Here is a 17,525-nt window from a genome sequence, read left to right as displayed (position 1 = left end):
ATTGCTTAACCAAGAGTATGTTATTGTAATTTTTCTAAAGTTCTCACAAATGCTATTTATATCTAAGCACTATCACAAGAAAAAGATAGTTTCACTTGGCCGTATAAAAGATTTCTTTCTTTAGCATGTTAGAAATTTTCTACTTTAATTTATCAGAGAGAAGCTGGCAAGTGTTATTACAGAGTAAGACAGGCAAGTTCTAACACCATCACTTCCTAATTTACCAATTTCATCTTCGAAGCAGAACCAATCAACAATTCAACATTAGCTAGATCAGGCGTTAACATAATAGTGGAATACGTCAACAGCATCCAGATTGCACGAGCAAAATATATTGTTATTTCTTAAATAGCAATTCACCATAAAACACTACTTCGATTTAGCCATGCTGAATATGAAAGCCATAGGATAAAATAGGTTTTGTAAAGTGAATTATTAAAGAACAGGACGGTGTTTTAATTGAATAGATACAAAGATAATATTAGAATAATGCATCTTAGCTAGTTGTAATAAGTAATCCCTCAACATCAACAGCATAAAGTGGGAAAAAGAGTGGGGAAGGGGGAGCAGAAGCCAGTGTGAAGATGGGAAAATGTCCATTTACAAAATCTTGAGTGCTTGAAACACCTAAGAAGGAATCGTATGAAATACATGTTTGTTTTGTTTGTGTACAAGTCTTAGACAAGAAAAGTTGATTGATAAGTGGATCTAATCACAGTATTAACTTAACATTTATCATATCTTGCTTGTATCCATATCGTATAAATTGTGCCCATTATAAGATACAAAACAAAGTTATGAGTTGCCAAGGTGCAAGCAGTCTAAGAAGTTGCCATCTTATTCATTGAGGATCGTGCTCATACAGTCCCCATTGAACATGTACACAGGCTTATTATAAAGCCATATAAAAAGGCAGAATATACAAATTTGAGACTCCATAATATTGGAAGGAACATGTTCCCTTGTTCCCGGGAACACATTACCTAATAAGTATGGCCTGAAGCTTCCTGCATAGGAGTGAAAAATAGTTTTCTCAAAAGCAGAAGCAACAGGAATTTACCTAAAATTATGAGATTGCCCCAGAATAGTGTAGGTCCTCAACCGATGTGATTTGGATTCTCTATACTGAATTAAAAAGATGGTACTACATACTGAATGTTATTCTATATTTCTCTGTCCTCAACTTTTTGGACAAAAGTTCCCTTTAGTCATAAATTACCTATATAGTGTTTTTAAAATGCGGTTATGATATGCGGGCAGTGAAGCAACTGCAAAGCAGATATATGGTATGCAGGCTGAATATGCAGATGCACATGCTATTAAAAATTTTTAACATTTTAAATACATAAAATGTATTAAATATAACAAAAAACAACAATAATGACAAATATATTTTTGTATAAATAATAGCAATATTAATGATAATACAACAAACAATATGCACCTACTCTTACCTGATAAAATAGTTATAACATAAGTTAATTAATGACATTATTAATATTTGTATCAGGTTCATCCGAAAGCCACATCCAACCAATCTATCAGCTTGAACCCCTCCATCTGCAGGGGCCCATATAAGTGTAAGAGGATATGTTGCCCCACGCTGCTAAGTGGACTGCATATGTTGTCTCACAACCATATGCATCACATTTGAAAACAATGCCCAGTAAATCTTAACATTCATGATTTCGAAAGCTTAATTCAGAAAGAAATTTAATTAAATATTTCTCACATTCATGAGATCTCAGTTGGCATCAATTAGTACCTTTCTCCCAAGAAATCAGTCATTTCTATCCACATGCGTAAAGAAAGAACAAGTTCTACCCCCTTTCCTTTTCTATGTTTCCACTTTTTGATTAATTGTTTTCGATTATCTTGCAAAAATAATTAACTGAACAAGATCTTATATCTTGCTACTGTAAAGATAAATCATGATCGGAGCCTATATTTTAATACCAAACCATCCATCTCCATCCCTCATAGTTTCCCTTTACATTTAATTAATGGTTTTTTGGATATATATATTCCACATGCCAGCTTGCTAGTAAAGACGAAGGGAACCCTAATTGCCTTTTAGAACATGCATGGAGCAGAAAATAGTATTTCTTAAAAATGTTATTTACTTGAGTTATTGACAATAATGCAAAATAATAAGAATCACCAATGGATACATGCCCCTTATGAACCTTCTAAAGAGTTGAAATTGAACGTACTTGACTAAGGACGTGGAAATACAAAAGGAATTCCAAGAATTAAATGTACGCAAAAATATTCGAGCTAAAAAGCAGAATTTGGACAAGTTTTGGCTTGAGTTTTGGCTTAGAAGGATGTGCGAGCAATGTACAAAATATATTCAGTTCCCAACATGTACCAATTGTGGCAGGCCAGCACCATTATCAATCATTAACAACTTCACTCACTGACAAGTACAATCAAGACACTTCACCGGGCCATGATGATAGAATGGAGCAAGAGAGGTGATAACTATGGTGGTCATGAAGCTCTGCTTGGCTGAGGTAAAGGCTGTAAACCACATATTCACTCATTGTGGTTTCACAAATTGTTAATACTTGTCAGCATCATCATGTAAATTTATCATGAGCTGACCAAGTATAAATGCAATGATAATGCATATAATGATGTTGATAGACCAAATCCTTTTAAGCAACCATGCAATACTGTAGAAGAAATATGCCAAGAAAAACAAGCTTTTATAAAATCAGCCATCAGCAATTACCATTCCTGCATCTATGTCAAGATACACTCTTGTCCAATCAAGTGTTATGATTCATTTAACTTGCAATTGGTTTCTTAAGTGATCGCCACTGCAGTCATGACCATACACCTAGTGAATCAGGCAGTATATCCTTCTTTCAGATCACATGGTTCTGAAAAAGATTATCATCATGGCTGATGGCACACCCTCCAAATCCAATTAACATGGCTTGGACATTGCCCGTCCATGTTTTTCCATGTCTATTTTGTTAATGTTTAGAAGTGAAGAAATTCCAAGAAGCATTTCAGTTGGTTAGTCAACTACTTGAGTTATTAAACTGTTGATGTGACATTCTGTTTGTTGCACTATCTTATGACTTACGGAATGCAAGGACAGAAAGATGACAGAACCCCAAATGGCATGCAATCTGCAAATAGTAGCAAATCCACGGAAGAAAAATGAAAATCCATAATGTTCCATAAAAGCAAAGGATTGTTATTGTTCTGATGGTATGTAAATCAAAATAAATGGATGGTTTGATTTTAAACTTTTACTTTAAAACTCTTTCCAGAACTTCTTCAATACTCTTTCCATTTATGTGAGTGGAAGTGAATTAAATGAAGATGCATGAATGATAAAATTATTGTATTGTCATCTACGCGAGCAGATATTAAAGGGATACATCAAATAATAACCATGATAAATAATGTATATTATTGTTTCAAGGCAGGTGAAGTTGGACACAGCAAAACCGAGATAGCATAAGGAAAGAAATTTCACAGAAGTAACACAAATGCTGAAGCAGGTATTATGCCTTAGCAAGCAGAATGTATACTAATAAGTTTTCTTAAAAGAATAAATGTATAAGATGTAGGATACAATATGTACTTTGTATATCTAAGGACATCAATAAAGCACTTCACTATGTCCAGATGCAGTAGTGCTTGATCGGGGCAGGTTGCATAAGCAAGAACAACCAATTTTCATGTGTGCAGTGCATTGACACAGTCTTCACTAAAATAAGCATTAATTCTTTTGGAATTCAAATCATTCAAGAATGTTTGAAATTTACTGAGATGTATGTCCAGAACAGAAATACATATGCAAAATCATCTTTTCCTAGGGTTTCAAAGACAAACCCATATGCATCAATAATTTCCTGAAATGCATGCGTAAATCGATTAGTTCTGAAATATGTAGGTGGTGATTCTATTGCACCCATCACATGAAATATAATCCCCACTTGTGAATTGCTATCGATTGTTGCACGCTGCAAGGCATCTTGAATCTGCAGCAACAGAAACAAATTGGAGAAAATTGTCATCTGATTTCTAAACAAATATGAAAATACTGATGTGGCAGAAGTATGACCTGAGGTTTCGCAGATACAGGGCACCAGCCTTCTCCAACAAGACATTTTTTTGTCACATCGAAATTGAGCATGTTTAATGTATCATATACAGCTTTCTCCTTTCTTACCTGAAAAGGATGTTTTGAAAATCACAAATGCATGTTTCACTCAAATAACAGGCAGGGAGGGTGCAGTGTTGGGTGGTCATAAATGATACACTAAATAGCTACACAGTCCTCACAACTCTAAAATGAACAAAATTCAACTATCACGTAGTAAACCAACAGAAGAAGAGGATGCAGCAAGATAAGAATAATGTCTATGAGTAATCTGATTACCATGATAGTCCACTTCCATAGTTGAGACCCAATGGAAGCTAGAGCATTATTTCTATGACGGATTCCAGCATCCAGAGTGGCTTCCAATTCAGAGAGACGTGATGACACCTAGAAAAAGTCATAGAAAGTTACGTTAGCAAACTTACTCTAAAACATTATCTACTAAATATATAGGTGCTCGTCATGAGGGAAAAATGTTAACGAGTTCATTTTGTTACTGTGCCTAGTAATGATTGGATCCAAGGTCTGCCGTCTCGGTACCGGACTACGTACAGGTATCACGCCATTACAATGTTGGTATGCGGTTTGGTACTGTACAAGATGGCATATCAAGTGTCGGCATGGTATGAGATACCATACCAATATAGTACGGTATGGTACAGAGTGTACCAAGTGGTTCGGCCCAGTACAAGATTCCATGATTGGATTCTTCTAAAATATAGATAAAGGTAAAGCATATATAAGTCAAATGCATCTTATTCTTTTGGCCATTGGAGCAGAAAATGTATTCAACATGATTTTGCTAACAATGAAACCATTGTCCTATACATTTTATGTGGTTGTCATTGTCACAAGAATAAGTGCAATTAATGCACTTCGCTTTAAGAAGCAACAATAGCCTTCTGCTAGGTAAATAAAGCACATTGGGAACAATTAATGTGATATAATTTGTTTAAAGCATGTTTTTTGAGATACATATTCTCATAGACAAATTAAAATAAAAGCTTCTATGAACAAATGCATGTAATCTTGCAAAAAGTGCTCACTCCTTCCCTCGTAAGAAGATATACAAAAATCAATTTAATATAACCTTCCAAGAATAGAACAAAGCAACCAATGGCGCTCCTAAAAATCCCAGCAATTTAATCATTGTCCAATATGATCAGATAAGCACTTGCATAATACTTGACTAGATATCTCTCTTTGGGTTTGGACAACAAATTGTGAGCGATGTCATGATTCTTCACTTCCATTAATACCAAAAAATAAGGGATTGTCAGTGATACCTTTTTAGTAATGATGTCTTGAGTAAGGTTTTAAATCCCACGAGACGAAGATATCTCGATTTCTCTGTGGGACGAGACGCCCCACTATCATGTCTCATCCTGACAGCAGTCCCAATCATGTGTCCCAATAGATATTCTCCATCTCTCTTCCCTTCTTCTTTCCTTTTTTTTCCCCTATTTTTTTTCTCTTTCTTCTATCTTCCTTTCTTTCTTTTCCTTTCTTTTCTTATCCCTTCCTTTCTTTCCTTTTCTCTTTTACTTCTTTCTCTTTTCCTTTCTTCTTTCTATCGTTCCTTCCTTTCTATTAACTCTCCCTTCCTTTCCTTCTTTCATTTTTCTCTTCTTATTTCCTTTAACTTTTTTCTTTTCTTTATCTTTCTTTCATTTCTTTCTTTCCTTTTTCTTCTTCTCTTCCCATATAGATGGGTTTCGGAGTCCCAATCCCATTTTCTCATAGGAACAAGACAGAACAACCCGAACATCCCCCTGTCCCACCAGGATGTAAAACCTTAGTCTTGAGGACCAAAGGTAGCACATTAGAGACTGTAGGAGTGCCAAGAGCTTGGGCGATAGGCAGGTGGCATAGGCAAGCATTGAAGCAGCCTAAAAGATTATATTTGATGGAAATAATCTAGAGATATAGTTATAATTTGAAAACGAAAAATAGCTTACCACATAAGATGTGCTAAGTTGATGGGAAGTGTACAAACTTGAAAACACTCGATCCTAATTTATAAATCAATCTGATTGTCCATACTCAAGCATAAGGCAAAACATTACGGAAGGCATCTAAGCAGCCTTGCCTAGGCAGTCAACATGGCTGAATCTAAAAACAGTTGATAAACAAAATCAAGAAATTCACTATTACATAGCAAAAGAGAAGAAAAAAATAAACTACCTTTAACATTTAACTCATTGAGCAAAACACTACATGTTCCAGAATCTCAATGAATCTTGTTAGCAGATACCATTATCTTAGAGCAGTTTCAGTCTAATGATATTAGATAAGATGCATCTACTCTAAACTGACCATTATATTATTTCTATAATATTTTATGATTCAAACAGAAATCCATGTCATATATCATTAATTGCTGAATGGGAACTCAGGCCCCTAATAAATGGTCAATGATGTCTAAAATGGTTGGCCTCATAAACTAGAATACCTCGCGAGTCATTTGCCTCTGCTTACTAGTATCCTCAGGAACAGGATAGCAATTTGCTCCAAAAGCTTCGCAAATTTTGAGTATTTTTGTTTTAGCCTGCTCTCCAGAAAAGAAAACTACAAAGACAATTTTTTCTACCTGCATAAGACAAAAAAGAAAAGAGTTGAAGCAATCATGACTAGGAACTTACATATAGTAACAGCCATCAGCATGAAGAAATATGAAAACTGAAAAGACTTAAAACTAAATATTTGCTTCATGCATCAAAAAATAGCATCCAAGTTATATCAGCACTTAAAGGCATAGTACCAAAGCAGTGAAGAACAATAAGTATGCTGAGGTAAAAGGTGGACAATGGATGCAGTTCCAAAGCCTCCAGCTTTAGGGAAGAGTAATTCAAATATAGAGGTTAAGAAAAGGCAGGAGTTATCAAACCATTTCTCCTGACACTGGATCCATGACATGTTCCCCCGCAGGTGCCTGATTAAAAAACATATTGCCCCTTGTAGCTCGGAAGAGCATCCTCTCAAATCTTAGTGCTTTTGATTTACATATAATCCCGCTAATAAATCTCAAACCAGCTTTGTTCGACATCTCAGGCAGTGTTTCCTTTAAAGACATATGTTTAGATTAAATAAACAGAATAATATCACCAAAATAAATTAAAAATTATATGAGACTAAAAGAAGGAAACCTGATCAAGGAAGGATAGGCTCTCCTGATCCTTCTCCTTAGAATATATACTTTCATCTAATTCTCTCTCAGCTGGAACTGCATGATTTTGACTCGAAACAAGGAAGCTACCTGCCTGGATTAAAAAATGTGAGAAGGTAAAAGTCCCTATTAAGTTCTATCTGAAAAAAAAATAAGGTCTATATGAACATACATATATTTAAATATGTACAATTTAAAATAAACATCACAAAACTGAAGTTGTATGGATCATTGCATCGCAATCAGAAAAAAAAAAATCTCAAATTGTTGACAGATAAGTATGTCAAACAAATAGCACCCCTGATGATATTGTAGTTTTGTAGGACCAGCATAACAGCTGCAGATCCAAAGGGTGCATCAGCAGAAAAACAGCTTACATTGTTCTTTAGCTATTGAAAAATGTTTTTCTTTCTTAATAAGCCACTATAGATCATCCAAACTTCAAGTATGAAGTACCAAACCATATCGAGGTCAAACGTTTCAGATGAGATACAGTTTTGTTGTCACAGACATCTATTCAGAATTTGGACGAGAGCTTAGCAGTCCAACATATTCAATCCCACTCCTCTGTGCTGAGGCCACTACAAGAGATGCACTGAAATATCATATATCCATGATAATGAAGGTCCGCTGAAGATACCAAGTACCATGCACAAAATTAAATTATATTGTCTCAGTATTTGATTTCCATAGGAGCTTTATTTAAAATTTAGCTTCTTCTGAAGTTCTAACAGTGTCACATATGACAGTAACTCAGTAAGAGTAAAATGGCAGGCTCACTATAAAGTATACAAGCCTCTCCCAAGTAGATTACAGAAATCAACAGTCACCTTCAGGTTGAGACACTTCCTGTGTGCTCCTACAGTAAAGCAGACAATAAACAGGAAGGGACCAGTTACTTGCACAAGCAGAAAATTCCCAAAACACCCAAATGCCTCAGTCATTTTTCAGAATTTCAGAAACCATTCTGTGCAGAAAGCTAAAGAACAGCCTATCTTGGCAAGGATCAAAAGCATTGTGCAGGCAATCAATTACAGCAAAGCAACCCATAACTAGAACCGAACACCCATAAAAGGAAAATCTTAGAGGTAGCGATCAGGAGAAATTGGTTGAGACATGAAATTTCTAAGAATTTGATAACCCTCTAACAGGGGCGGAGTGCAAGGATAAGAATTTTCTCTTCCCAACATCAGTAGCAAAAGTAACTATAGTTACCATACACAATAATAATTACTAGAGATGGGTGAAGCTGCATGAGTAACACGGTAAAGAGCATACAGCACGTAATTAGTAATGGCAAGGAAGTACCTTTAACAAAACTAACTTAAATTCAAGGAGCTCATTATATGCCTGTTGCAACTTCTCACTATTCATATTCATTTCAAGAAGTTCGGCCTCATGTTCAGCCAATCGTACCTAAAAAAAATGGTATACATATTAACATCTAGTAGTTTAAGTCAATGAGAATGAAAGAAGCTATTGGAAGAGTTGGAGGGGAGAACATGAACAATTTACCTCCAGCTCTTCCAAGCTAACATCTGGTTGCATGGCAGGACGACCAGCAGACATGATACAGGCCTTGCTAATCTGATCACTAAAAAATCTTAATTTACGTGCCATCTCCCCACATCGCTTCACCTTTTAGATAAGCATCAGGACGAACATGAGTTAAGATCACAATAATATAAATTCATCCAAACATATTGCATGGAATAAAGGAGGCAATAAAGGCATAACCAAAAGAAAAAAATGATAAGGGCATAGAAAAAGAAAGATATCCATATAACCATCATTCCATTTTTTTTTCCAAAAAATAAGAATCAAATTCATAATTCAGATATTATAATAGTGATTCCTTTATGAAGTTCTGCTTAAAAATAATAAGATGAAAGTTGATCTAGGCAAGTACGAGCTATGATCTGACCTAATGAGTAGATGCTCTAAGATCAATAGATTGCCAAACTTAATATACAAGAGGGAAACAAAAGAAAAGCGTTTTTTTCCTGAGTATTCCTTAAAATAACAGACAAGTTTGCTGGTCTAGTTACCCTGCAGATGAAGCAACAAATAAAAATCTTAAACCAACCAAATCACAGGGTTGGCATCTAAGTAACCAATCAGTACTCTTATACTTACCTAGATGGATATTACCAAAACATATACCAACAAGGACTAAGCTCCTACAACACACAATGCTTAACTCTGATCCAGTATGTTTTGCAGAAATATCCATTAGCTAGCATGATTAAACTTATTAAGCAAAGTTGAGGATTTCAAGGTCAGCTTTCAAATGAGTAATAAATGCCTTAAACAGAACATAACTGATTTCATGCAAAATTTAAATGAAACTATTGAAACGCTGAAATCTCTCTTTCCTTTATCTCTTTCTCTCTCTCTTTCCTCTATGTTAAGATATAAGGTGTATATAGAAAGTTGTTAAGATCCCTATTTCTTCTCTTTCTGTTATTAGTTACTTTCCTTGTATAGTTTTTCCTTAGTATTAATATCCCCTGATTTTCGGGATTGTATGTGGATCTGATGCTATCATCCTAAGTGTATATATGTATAGGGTTGATTACCTATATTAATGAGAAAGAAAATTTTTCTTTTAATTTGTTCATGGTATTAGAGCCCACGACTCTGGGCAATAACTTCTTGTTTGTCATTTTTCATTGGTGATGAAATCCTAGTTTTTTTTCTTTCTTCGGCCTTCATTGCCGATACATCGCTACACTATTATTGTTTCTACTGTGATTTTCACCCTTCATTGCTAGAGTCAACAAATCCTTCCTCTTATCCTTCCATCGTTGATGCCACCCATCTTTTTCGGCCTTCCTTCACGTGAACCATGACTGAAGTATCAAAATCAGTTACTGGATCATCTTCTGCATCTGGATTCAAGGTGGCACCGATGTTCGTTGCTAGAACAGGTAGGGCAAAAGGAGAACTACAGAACATGAGTCCGCCCTATTGCTTAAATGGAAGGAATTTTCTTCTTTAGTCACAACTGATCAAAACCATTCTTAAGGTCAGAAAAAATTCAGCACTTGATCGAAGCAAGCCTGAGCCCACATGATCCAAAATTTTCTGCCTGGGATATCGAGGATTCGATGATTATGTCGTGGTTATGGAACTCCATGCAGCCAGATATCCGCAAGAACTGCATGTTTCTCCCGACTGCTAGAGATATATAGGAGACAGTTCATCGAATTTACTCCAAGAAGTCGAACACGACAATTATCTATGAACTGAAAACCAAGATTTTTGTCACAAAGCAAGATGATCTTCCTATCACTGAGTACTATAATATAATAAATGGATTGCGGTTAGAATTAGACCACTATTAAGACATAAGGATGAGATGCAGTGATGATACTAAAGCTCTCGGGTCTATAATAGAGAGAGATTGTATTTTTGAATTTTTTGCAGGCTTGAATGTTGAATATGATCCAGTCCAAGTTCAGATTCTTGGTAAGGAGCAGCTTCCTCCATTGAAGTGTTCTCTATTATCCATGCAAAAGAGTCGCTGGAATGTTATGCTCGAGTCTACCACTCTTGAAAGATCAGCCTTAGTGACCAGAAAACCGATTGATGCGGGGTATGAAAAGAATCCATCAAGATCCAAGCAAGATGAACGCACCTCTGAGTATCCTAAATCCAACCAGTCTGGCTGAGATGGACTCTGGTGCTCATATTATAAAAAATCATGCCATACGAAAGAAAATTGTTTCAAGTTATATGGCAAGACAAATGTACTCAGCCGAAATGGAGGATTCAAGAGACAATCTCGAGGACAAGCTCATCTTATCAATACAGATAGTACTCCGAATAAAAGGCCTGAAGGTGATGAGGTTCGAAAATTCAAAAAGGAGGTAGAAAAATTAAGAGGTTTACTCAATTCTCTGTCTAGTTCATCTAGTACATGCTCACTGGCTCAATCTGGGTCATAGATTCGAGAGCCACAGACCACATGACCAATTGCCCAACCAAATTCCTAACCTATAAACCATTACCTGAAAATAAGAAGGTCACAATAGCTGATGGTTTCCCATCACTATTGCTGGCCAAGGCCACATCACTTTGACACCAACTCTGCCTTTGCATGATGTGTTACATGTCCCAAAGTTGCACACAAATTTAGTTTCCATTTATAAACTTATCAAAGACCTGAAATGCAAGATAACCTTTTTTGATACTCATTGTATTGTTCAGGACCTACTCACGGAGAGAACGATTGGATTTGCTAAGGCAAAGGATAGACTTTACTATCTAGAAGATGGAAGTGGATCGACAGGTCAATGCAGAATTTCAGCATGCAATTCGGTTGAGACTTCTAATCCTTTTGTCATCTTTCTTAAATCTGAAATATGGCTCCTGCATCTTCGTCATAGTCATCTACCTTTTTTGTTGCTCAAAACTATGTTTTCTTTACTTTTCAATAATGTTGACATTTCAAATTTTCATTATGATGTTTGTCAATTCGCCAAACATCATCATGCCTTTTTTTCTTTGAGTAACAAAAAATTAGTCCAACCATTTTCACTAGTACATACTGATATTTGGAGTCCCTCTAGAATACCTAATCTATCTGGGGCTAGATGGTTTATTTTCTTTATTGATGATTGTACTCGGACCATATGGATGTATCTAATGAAAAAAAAAAATCCGAGGTCAGTAATGTTCTCCTATCATTTCATTCATACATAATTTAGGATATCTATCAAAAGAATGAGATCAGACAATGCTAGGGATTACTTTAATCATGGTATTCCACACCAGTCTAAATCGATCAGTACACCCCATACCGTACCGTACTGATGGAGAATCGATCCGATTCACACTGATTTTGTGGAATACAACCCGAACCACACCATACAGGTCGATTCGATACGGTTCAAGGCCGAACCATCCAAAACCAGACAGTTTGAGTCATTCGATATGGTTCAGGGCCAGTTCGATCCGGTTCGATTAATTTTTTTTTTTAATGCTGCTAGGTAGAATTTTTTTTGATTTTTTTATCATCAGTATGATATTGTACCATACGGTACGGTATGGTATGGTACAGTGCTATATAGATCAAAAATCAATACAGGTCTCGGTATCGGTTCCTAAAATTTTGACTTTAATCATACTCTTGCAACCTTCTTTCAAAAAAAAGGAATTATTCATGAATCCTCATGTGTTGATCTCCCCAACAGAATGGGATAGCTGAGTGGAGAAACGGGCATCTTCTCAATGTTACTCGAGCTCTTGTTTTTCAGTCAAACATGTTAAAAATGTTTTGGGGGGAAGCTGTCCTCACAACCATTTCTTCATTAATAGAATTCTTTCACGTAGTCTTAAGAATAAAAGTCCTCTTGAAACTTTATCTACCTTCCATCCTGACTTCCATTTCTCAAAAAACTTACCCCTTCGTGTCGTTGGGTGTTTCCTATATCCATATTCATAAACAGCACCAGGATAAACTTGATCCTCGAGCACTTAAATGTGTCTTCTTGGGCTACTCCAACACCCAAAAGGGTTATAAGTGCTATCATCCACCAACCCGAAAAATATTTGTCTCCATGGATGTTACTTTCAGTGAAGCCGAGTTCTATTCTTCTACTTCACAGTCTCGTCTTCAGGGGGAGAATTCTAGAGAAGACTTGGAATGGATTCAATTTGCTATAGAAAATGTTGCTTCTGCTCAACCATCCCAGCCATCACAAATGTCCGATGCTCAGCCACCTTTTCCTCAAGCTCAGCCACATTCAAGTCAAGATGCTGAACCTGCTGCTGAATCAAACACTGAACTTGTCGAACCCAAACTCAATCAGCATCAGTCTTGTGAGTTACTGCAATATTCACGTCGAAAAAGGCCATCCATGCCAATACAGCAAAATCCATCGCCCCGAACCAGTTGGGCAAGGTAATGACTTTTTCCTTTCAACTTCTGAAACACCTGAGTCTTTGCATATGAACCAATTTTCCAAAATCTAGACCTCTCAATTGCACTAAGGAAATCTATTAGGAAATGCATCCAAACTCCACTCTATCCAATTTCACAGTTTGTGTCATTTCACAGATTATCTCCACAACATAAAAACTTTCTCACAACCTTGCATTCAATTGATATCCCTAAAATTGTCTAAGGGGCACTAGGAGATAAGAATTGGACACAAGCTCTGAAGGAGGAGATGCATGCACTAGAAAAGAATAGGATTTGAAAAATTGTTGCTAGCCCAAAAGGGAAACAACCTATAGGGCGTCAGTGAGTGTATACATTAAAATATAAGGCCGATGGGTCCCTTGAAAGATAGAAAGCAAGAGTAGTGGCAAAGGATTATACTCGGACCTATGGGATAGACTATCAAGAAACTTTCACATCTATGGCAAAGATGAATACTGAATATTCTCCTTGGCTGCTATGTTTGACTGGAACTTACAATACTTTGATGTAAAAAATGCATTCCTTCATAGGGATCTGGAAGAAAAAGTTTTTATGGAGCTACCACCTAGTTTTAATAGGAGCTTTAGAAATGATAAAGTCTGTCAACTGAGAAAAGCATTGTATGGACTGAAACAATCACCACGAGCTTGGTTTGGAAGATTCACAAAAGCCATGCTTGAAATGGGACACAAATAAAGTCAAGGGGATCACATACTATTCATCAAACACTCCGGTAGAGGTGAGGTTACAGCTCTTTTGGTATATGTGGATGATATTATTGTGACAGAAAATGATAAAAATCAGAGAGACTGAGAGAGCTTCTCAGGAAAAAGTTGGCTCAAGAATTTGAAATTAAAGAACTTAAAAAATTGAAATATTTCTTAGGAATTGAGGTAGCTTACTCAAAAAAAGATATTTTCATATTCCAAAGAAAGTACATACTAGACTTACTAAAAGAAACCGGAACTCTCAATAGTAAAGCAGCGAGTACACTCATTGATCCTAATCATAGGATGGGAAGAATGGAAGAGGAGAGTATGGTTGATAAAGCGAGATATCAAAGGCTTGCAGGGAGATTAATCTATCTTGCTCATAGAAGACCCAACATAGCATATGCAGTAAGTGCGGTGAGTCAGTTCATGCACGACCCGAAGGAAGAACATTTACAAGCTGTTTACAGAATCCTCCACTATCTTAAAGCCATGCCAGAAAAGGGTATGCTATTTCAGAAAGGGAAGGAACTCACTTTGGAAGTGTACACTGATGCTGACTATGCAGGTTCACAGGTTGATAGACGATCAACGTCAGGTTATTGCACATTTCTAGGAGGCAATCTTATGATTTGGAGGAGCAAAAAATAGAATGTGGTGGCAAGATCCAATGCTGAAGCCGAGTTTAGAGCTATGACGCAAGGAGTTTGTGAGCTCTTATGGCTAAAAATTGTTCTTGATGACTTGAAGATTAAGAGAGAGAGAAACATAAGGTTATACTATGATAATAAATCTGCTATCAATATTGCTCACAATCCGGTTCAACATGACCGAACTAAGCATATTGAGATAGATAGACATTTTATAAAAGAAAAGTTAGACAGCGGCTTAATTAGTACTTCTTATATGCTTTCTGAAAATCATTCAGCAGACATACTCACTAAGGGACTATCTATAGTGAGATTTCAAGAGCTTACATGCAAGTTGAGAATGGAGGACATCCACTCACCAGCTCGAGGAGAAGTATTGAAATGCTGAAATCTCTCTCTCTTTCCTTTATTTCTTTTTCTCTCTCTTTCCTTTATGTTAAGATATAAGGTGTATATAGAAAGTTATTAAGATCCTTATTTCTTCTCTTTCAGTTATTAGTTACTTTCCTTGTATAGTTTTTCCTTAGTATTAATATCCCCTAATTTTCGGGATTGTATTTGGATCTGATTCTATCAAGTGTATATATGTATAGGGTTGATTACCCATATTAATGAGAAAGAAAAAATTTCTTTTAATCTGTTCAGAAACAAATCTGACCTTACCTACATACAATGACTTGAGCCAGAAAAAGAACAAATGAATTCCACTCCATGTCGGTTGAACCAAAAGGAAAAACAAGAAAAAGGAAAAGTACAAACTTAGGCTCAAGTAAATCTCCCTATATGGCAGATGACTTGTAGGAAAACTATTTGAGAATATACTTAGTGGTAAGTAGTGAGTGCAGTTTAAAATGAAACTGATATACTCGTTAGTAATCGAGTCTCTTTTCTAATAAGTTCTAAACCAAAATAGTTCCAATGGGAATAAAAAGATATCCTCTTATTAAATTATGGACCAGTCCTGGATTCTTAAATTATTTTGGTCGCCATCTTTCATTTCAGAACTTGTTGTGCCTCTGGTTCACTCTAATATAACTTATCCTTTCATGAGTCGTAACAAAAAATAATGGGTGATGGTTAAAAAACTGCAGCTAGAGGGGTATCTATAAATTATCTATTATCTTAGACACCTCTATGTATATAGTCAATCGCAATCATGAGGCAAAAGGATAGGGAGAAATATTATAAATCATATGACTTCAAAAATTGGAAGGGGCTGGTGCAAAATCAAAAAATTACTGAATAAAGTGCAGTACAGACTTTAATACCAAAACTAAAACCACATCAGTGATAATAGTTATTGTAATGGTTATAATGAGCATGTTGCATGACATTTTCATAAATAAATTTAATGTTAAAATAAAAAGAAGTTAAAGAAATCAGAGAAAGTGCATACCTGATTGACAAATGTTAGCTGAAAAGGGCTCTTATCATCATTTAACTGCCAAAAATATGGTAAAAGTGGCAACATCATCTGAGATATCTCATTTAATGATAAACTGCATAATTTGGTGAATAAAGTACCATAAATATCAAGATTTTAAAACAGGTGCCACCAACACATCAATAAGAGAAGGTATTCTGATCCAAAAAAATACTATTTTACATAGGGGGATCAATCTGCCCATCCACTTTTTCCTCGTGTCTTGCCGCTGCACAGCCATAAGCGTATATTTGATTGCAATGAAAATCACATGGAAACCTTTTTCCTTAGCAAATCTAATTTTACATCTGCCTATTTTTGAAAAAAATGATAAATTTGGAAAGCTTATTAGTTATTATCATATATCAAAAAACCTTTCTTTCCATGGAGAAGTTCTACTTTTCCTTTCCAGCTAGAGCTAGAAATGGGCCCTGTTTGGCCCGATGCCCATCAAGCTAGGCTGGCATCAGGTTAGGCCTTGGGCCAAGCCAAGAATGTTTGGGTCAAGCTCAAGCCTAAAAGTAGGGCTTGATTAAATTTCTTGCCAGACTCGAGCCGATGCTTGGCCCAATTCAAAACCCACTAATGAGCTTGGTCCAAGCCAGAAAATAGGCCCACCTCTCCACTCTCTTCTCTCTACACTCTTTTCCATCTCTCCTGTCTCTCACTCCCGATCTCTCCCCTCTCCTCTCCCACCTGAACTCTTTCCCCTCCACCCTCTCCACACTCTCTCCTCTCTCCCCTCTCCCCTCCCATTCTCTTCCATCTCTCCCACAAGATCTCCCTCTCCCCTCTTCACTCTCTCCTCTCTCCCTCCTATCTCCCTCCCGATCTCTCTCCCCTTCTCTCTCTTCTCCACCGATCCCTCTTACCTCTCCACTCGCTATCCCCTCTATGCTCCCTCTCTCTCCTCTTCACCTCCTCCTTCCTAATCTCTCTCACACCTGAACTCCCCCCCCCCCTTTCTCCTCTCTCTCCCTAGTACCTCTTGATCTCATCTCGTTCTTCTGATCTCTCTCTGCTCTCCCTCCCTTCGAATCTCTCCCTCTTTCAATTGCCTCTCTCTCTCTCTCACACATATTTTGAGTTGAAGCATGGAGGAGAAGCTCAAGCCAATATCTGGGTCAGCACGACTAGGGTTCGGGCCAATCTTGGATGTAGCCTTGAACCAGAATTTTAAAAGAAATTTCGGACCTCAACCAGAACCAAAGCCCAAAATTTTTTCGAGCAAGACCTGGGTTGCATAGAAACCTGATCAACCTAGCCTGATTCCAACCCTAATTTTAGCAAATTTACTTAGAACTAAACATATCCTGAATGAATTGGAGTAGGTGACCGACATAGAGAAAAGTAGATGGGTAGAAATAGCAACTTTCTACACACACCTATCCATAAGATAGCAATTTTGCCTAATCTTATTGGTATTTTTGGGTACTTAAATACATTCAAGTTGCAATCTTCATTGATATCAAAGTCATACAAAGCACTACCACTAATCATCCATATGCACAATAATAGAAA

General features: G+C 36.5%; 1 protein-coding gene across 1 annotated transcript in view; it reads right to left on the bottom strand.

Annotated features, from left to right (window-relative positions):
• Positions 1 to 17,525, bottom strand: part of LOC105045810 (V-type proton ATPase subunit a1) — a 34,306-nt gene that overhangs the window by 12,445 nt on the left and 4,336 nt on the right. Inside the window, exons 2-10 of the mRNA XM_010924212.4 lie at positions 15,978 to 16,022; positions 8,808 to 8,930; positions 8,601 to 8,708; positions 7,273 to 7,386; positions 7,014 to 7,187; positions 6,579 to 6,716; positions 4,406 to 4,513; positions 4,088 to 4,195; positions 3,856 to 4,004 (exon numbers count right to left, since the gene is read on the bottom strand). Coding sequence (XP_010922514.1) covers positions 3,856 to 4,004; positions 4,088 to 4,195; positions 4,406 to 4,513; positions 6,579 to 6,716; positions 7,014 to 7,187; positions 7,273 to 7,386; positions 8,601 to 8,708; positions 8,808 to 8,930; positions 15,978 to 16,022 — 1,067 coding nt within the window. The remainder of the gene's footprint in view (positions 1 to 3,855; positions 4,005 to 4,087; positions 4,196 to 4,405; positions 4,514 to 6,578; positions 6,717 to 7,013; positions 7,188 to 7,272; positions 7,387 to 8,600; positions 8,709 to 8,807; positions 8,931 to 15,977; positions 16,023 to 17,525) is intronic.

This window comes from Elaeis guineensis, chromosome 5, assembly GCF_000442705.2.
Source record: "Elaeis guineensis isolate ETL-2024a chromosome 5, EG11, whole genome shotgun sequence".
NCBI lineage: Eukaryota > Viridiplantae > Streptophyta > Magnoliopsida > Arecales > Arecaceae > Elaeis > Elaeis guineensis.
The sequence above is the reverse complement of the archived record's forward strand: the minus strand, read 5'-3'. Positions and strand labels throughout refer to the sequence as shown.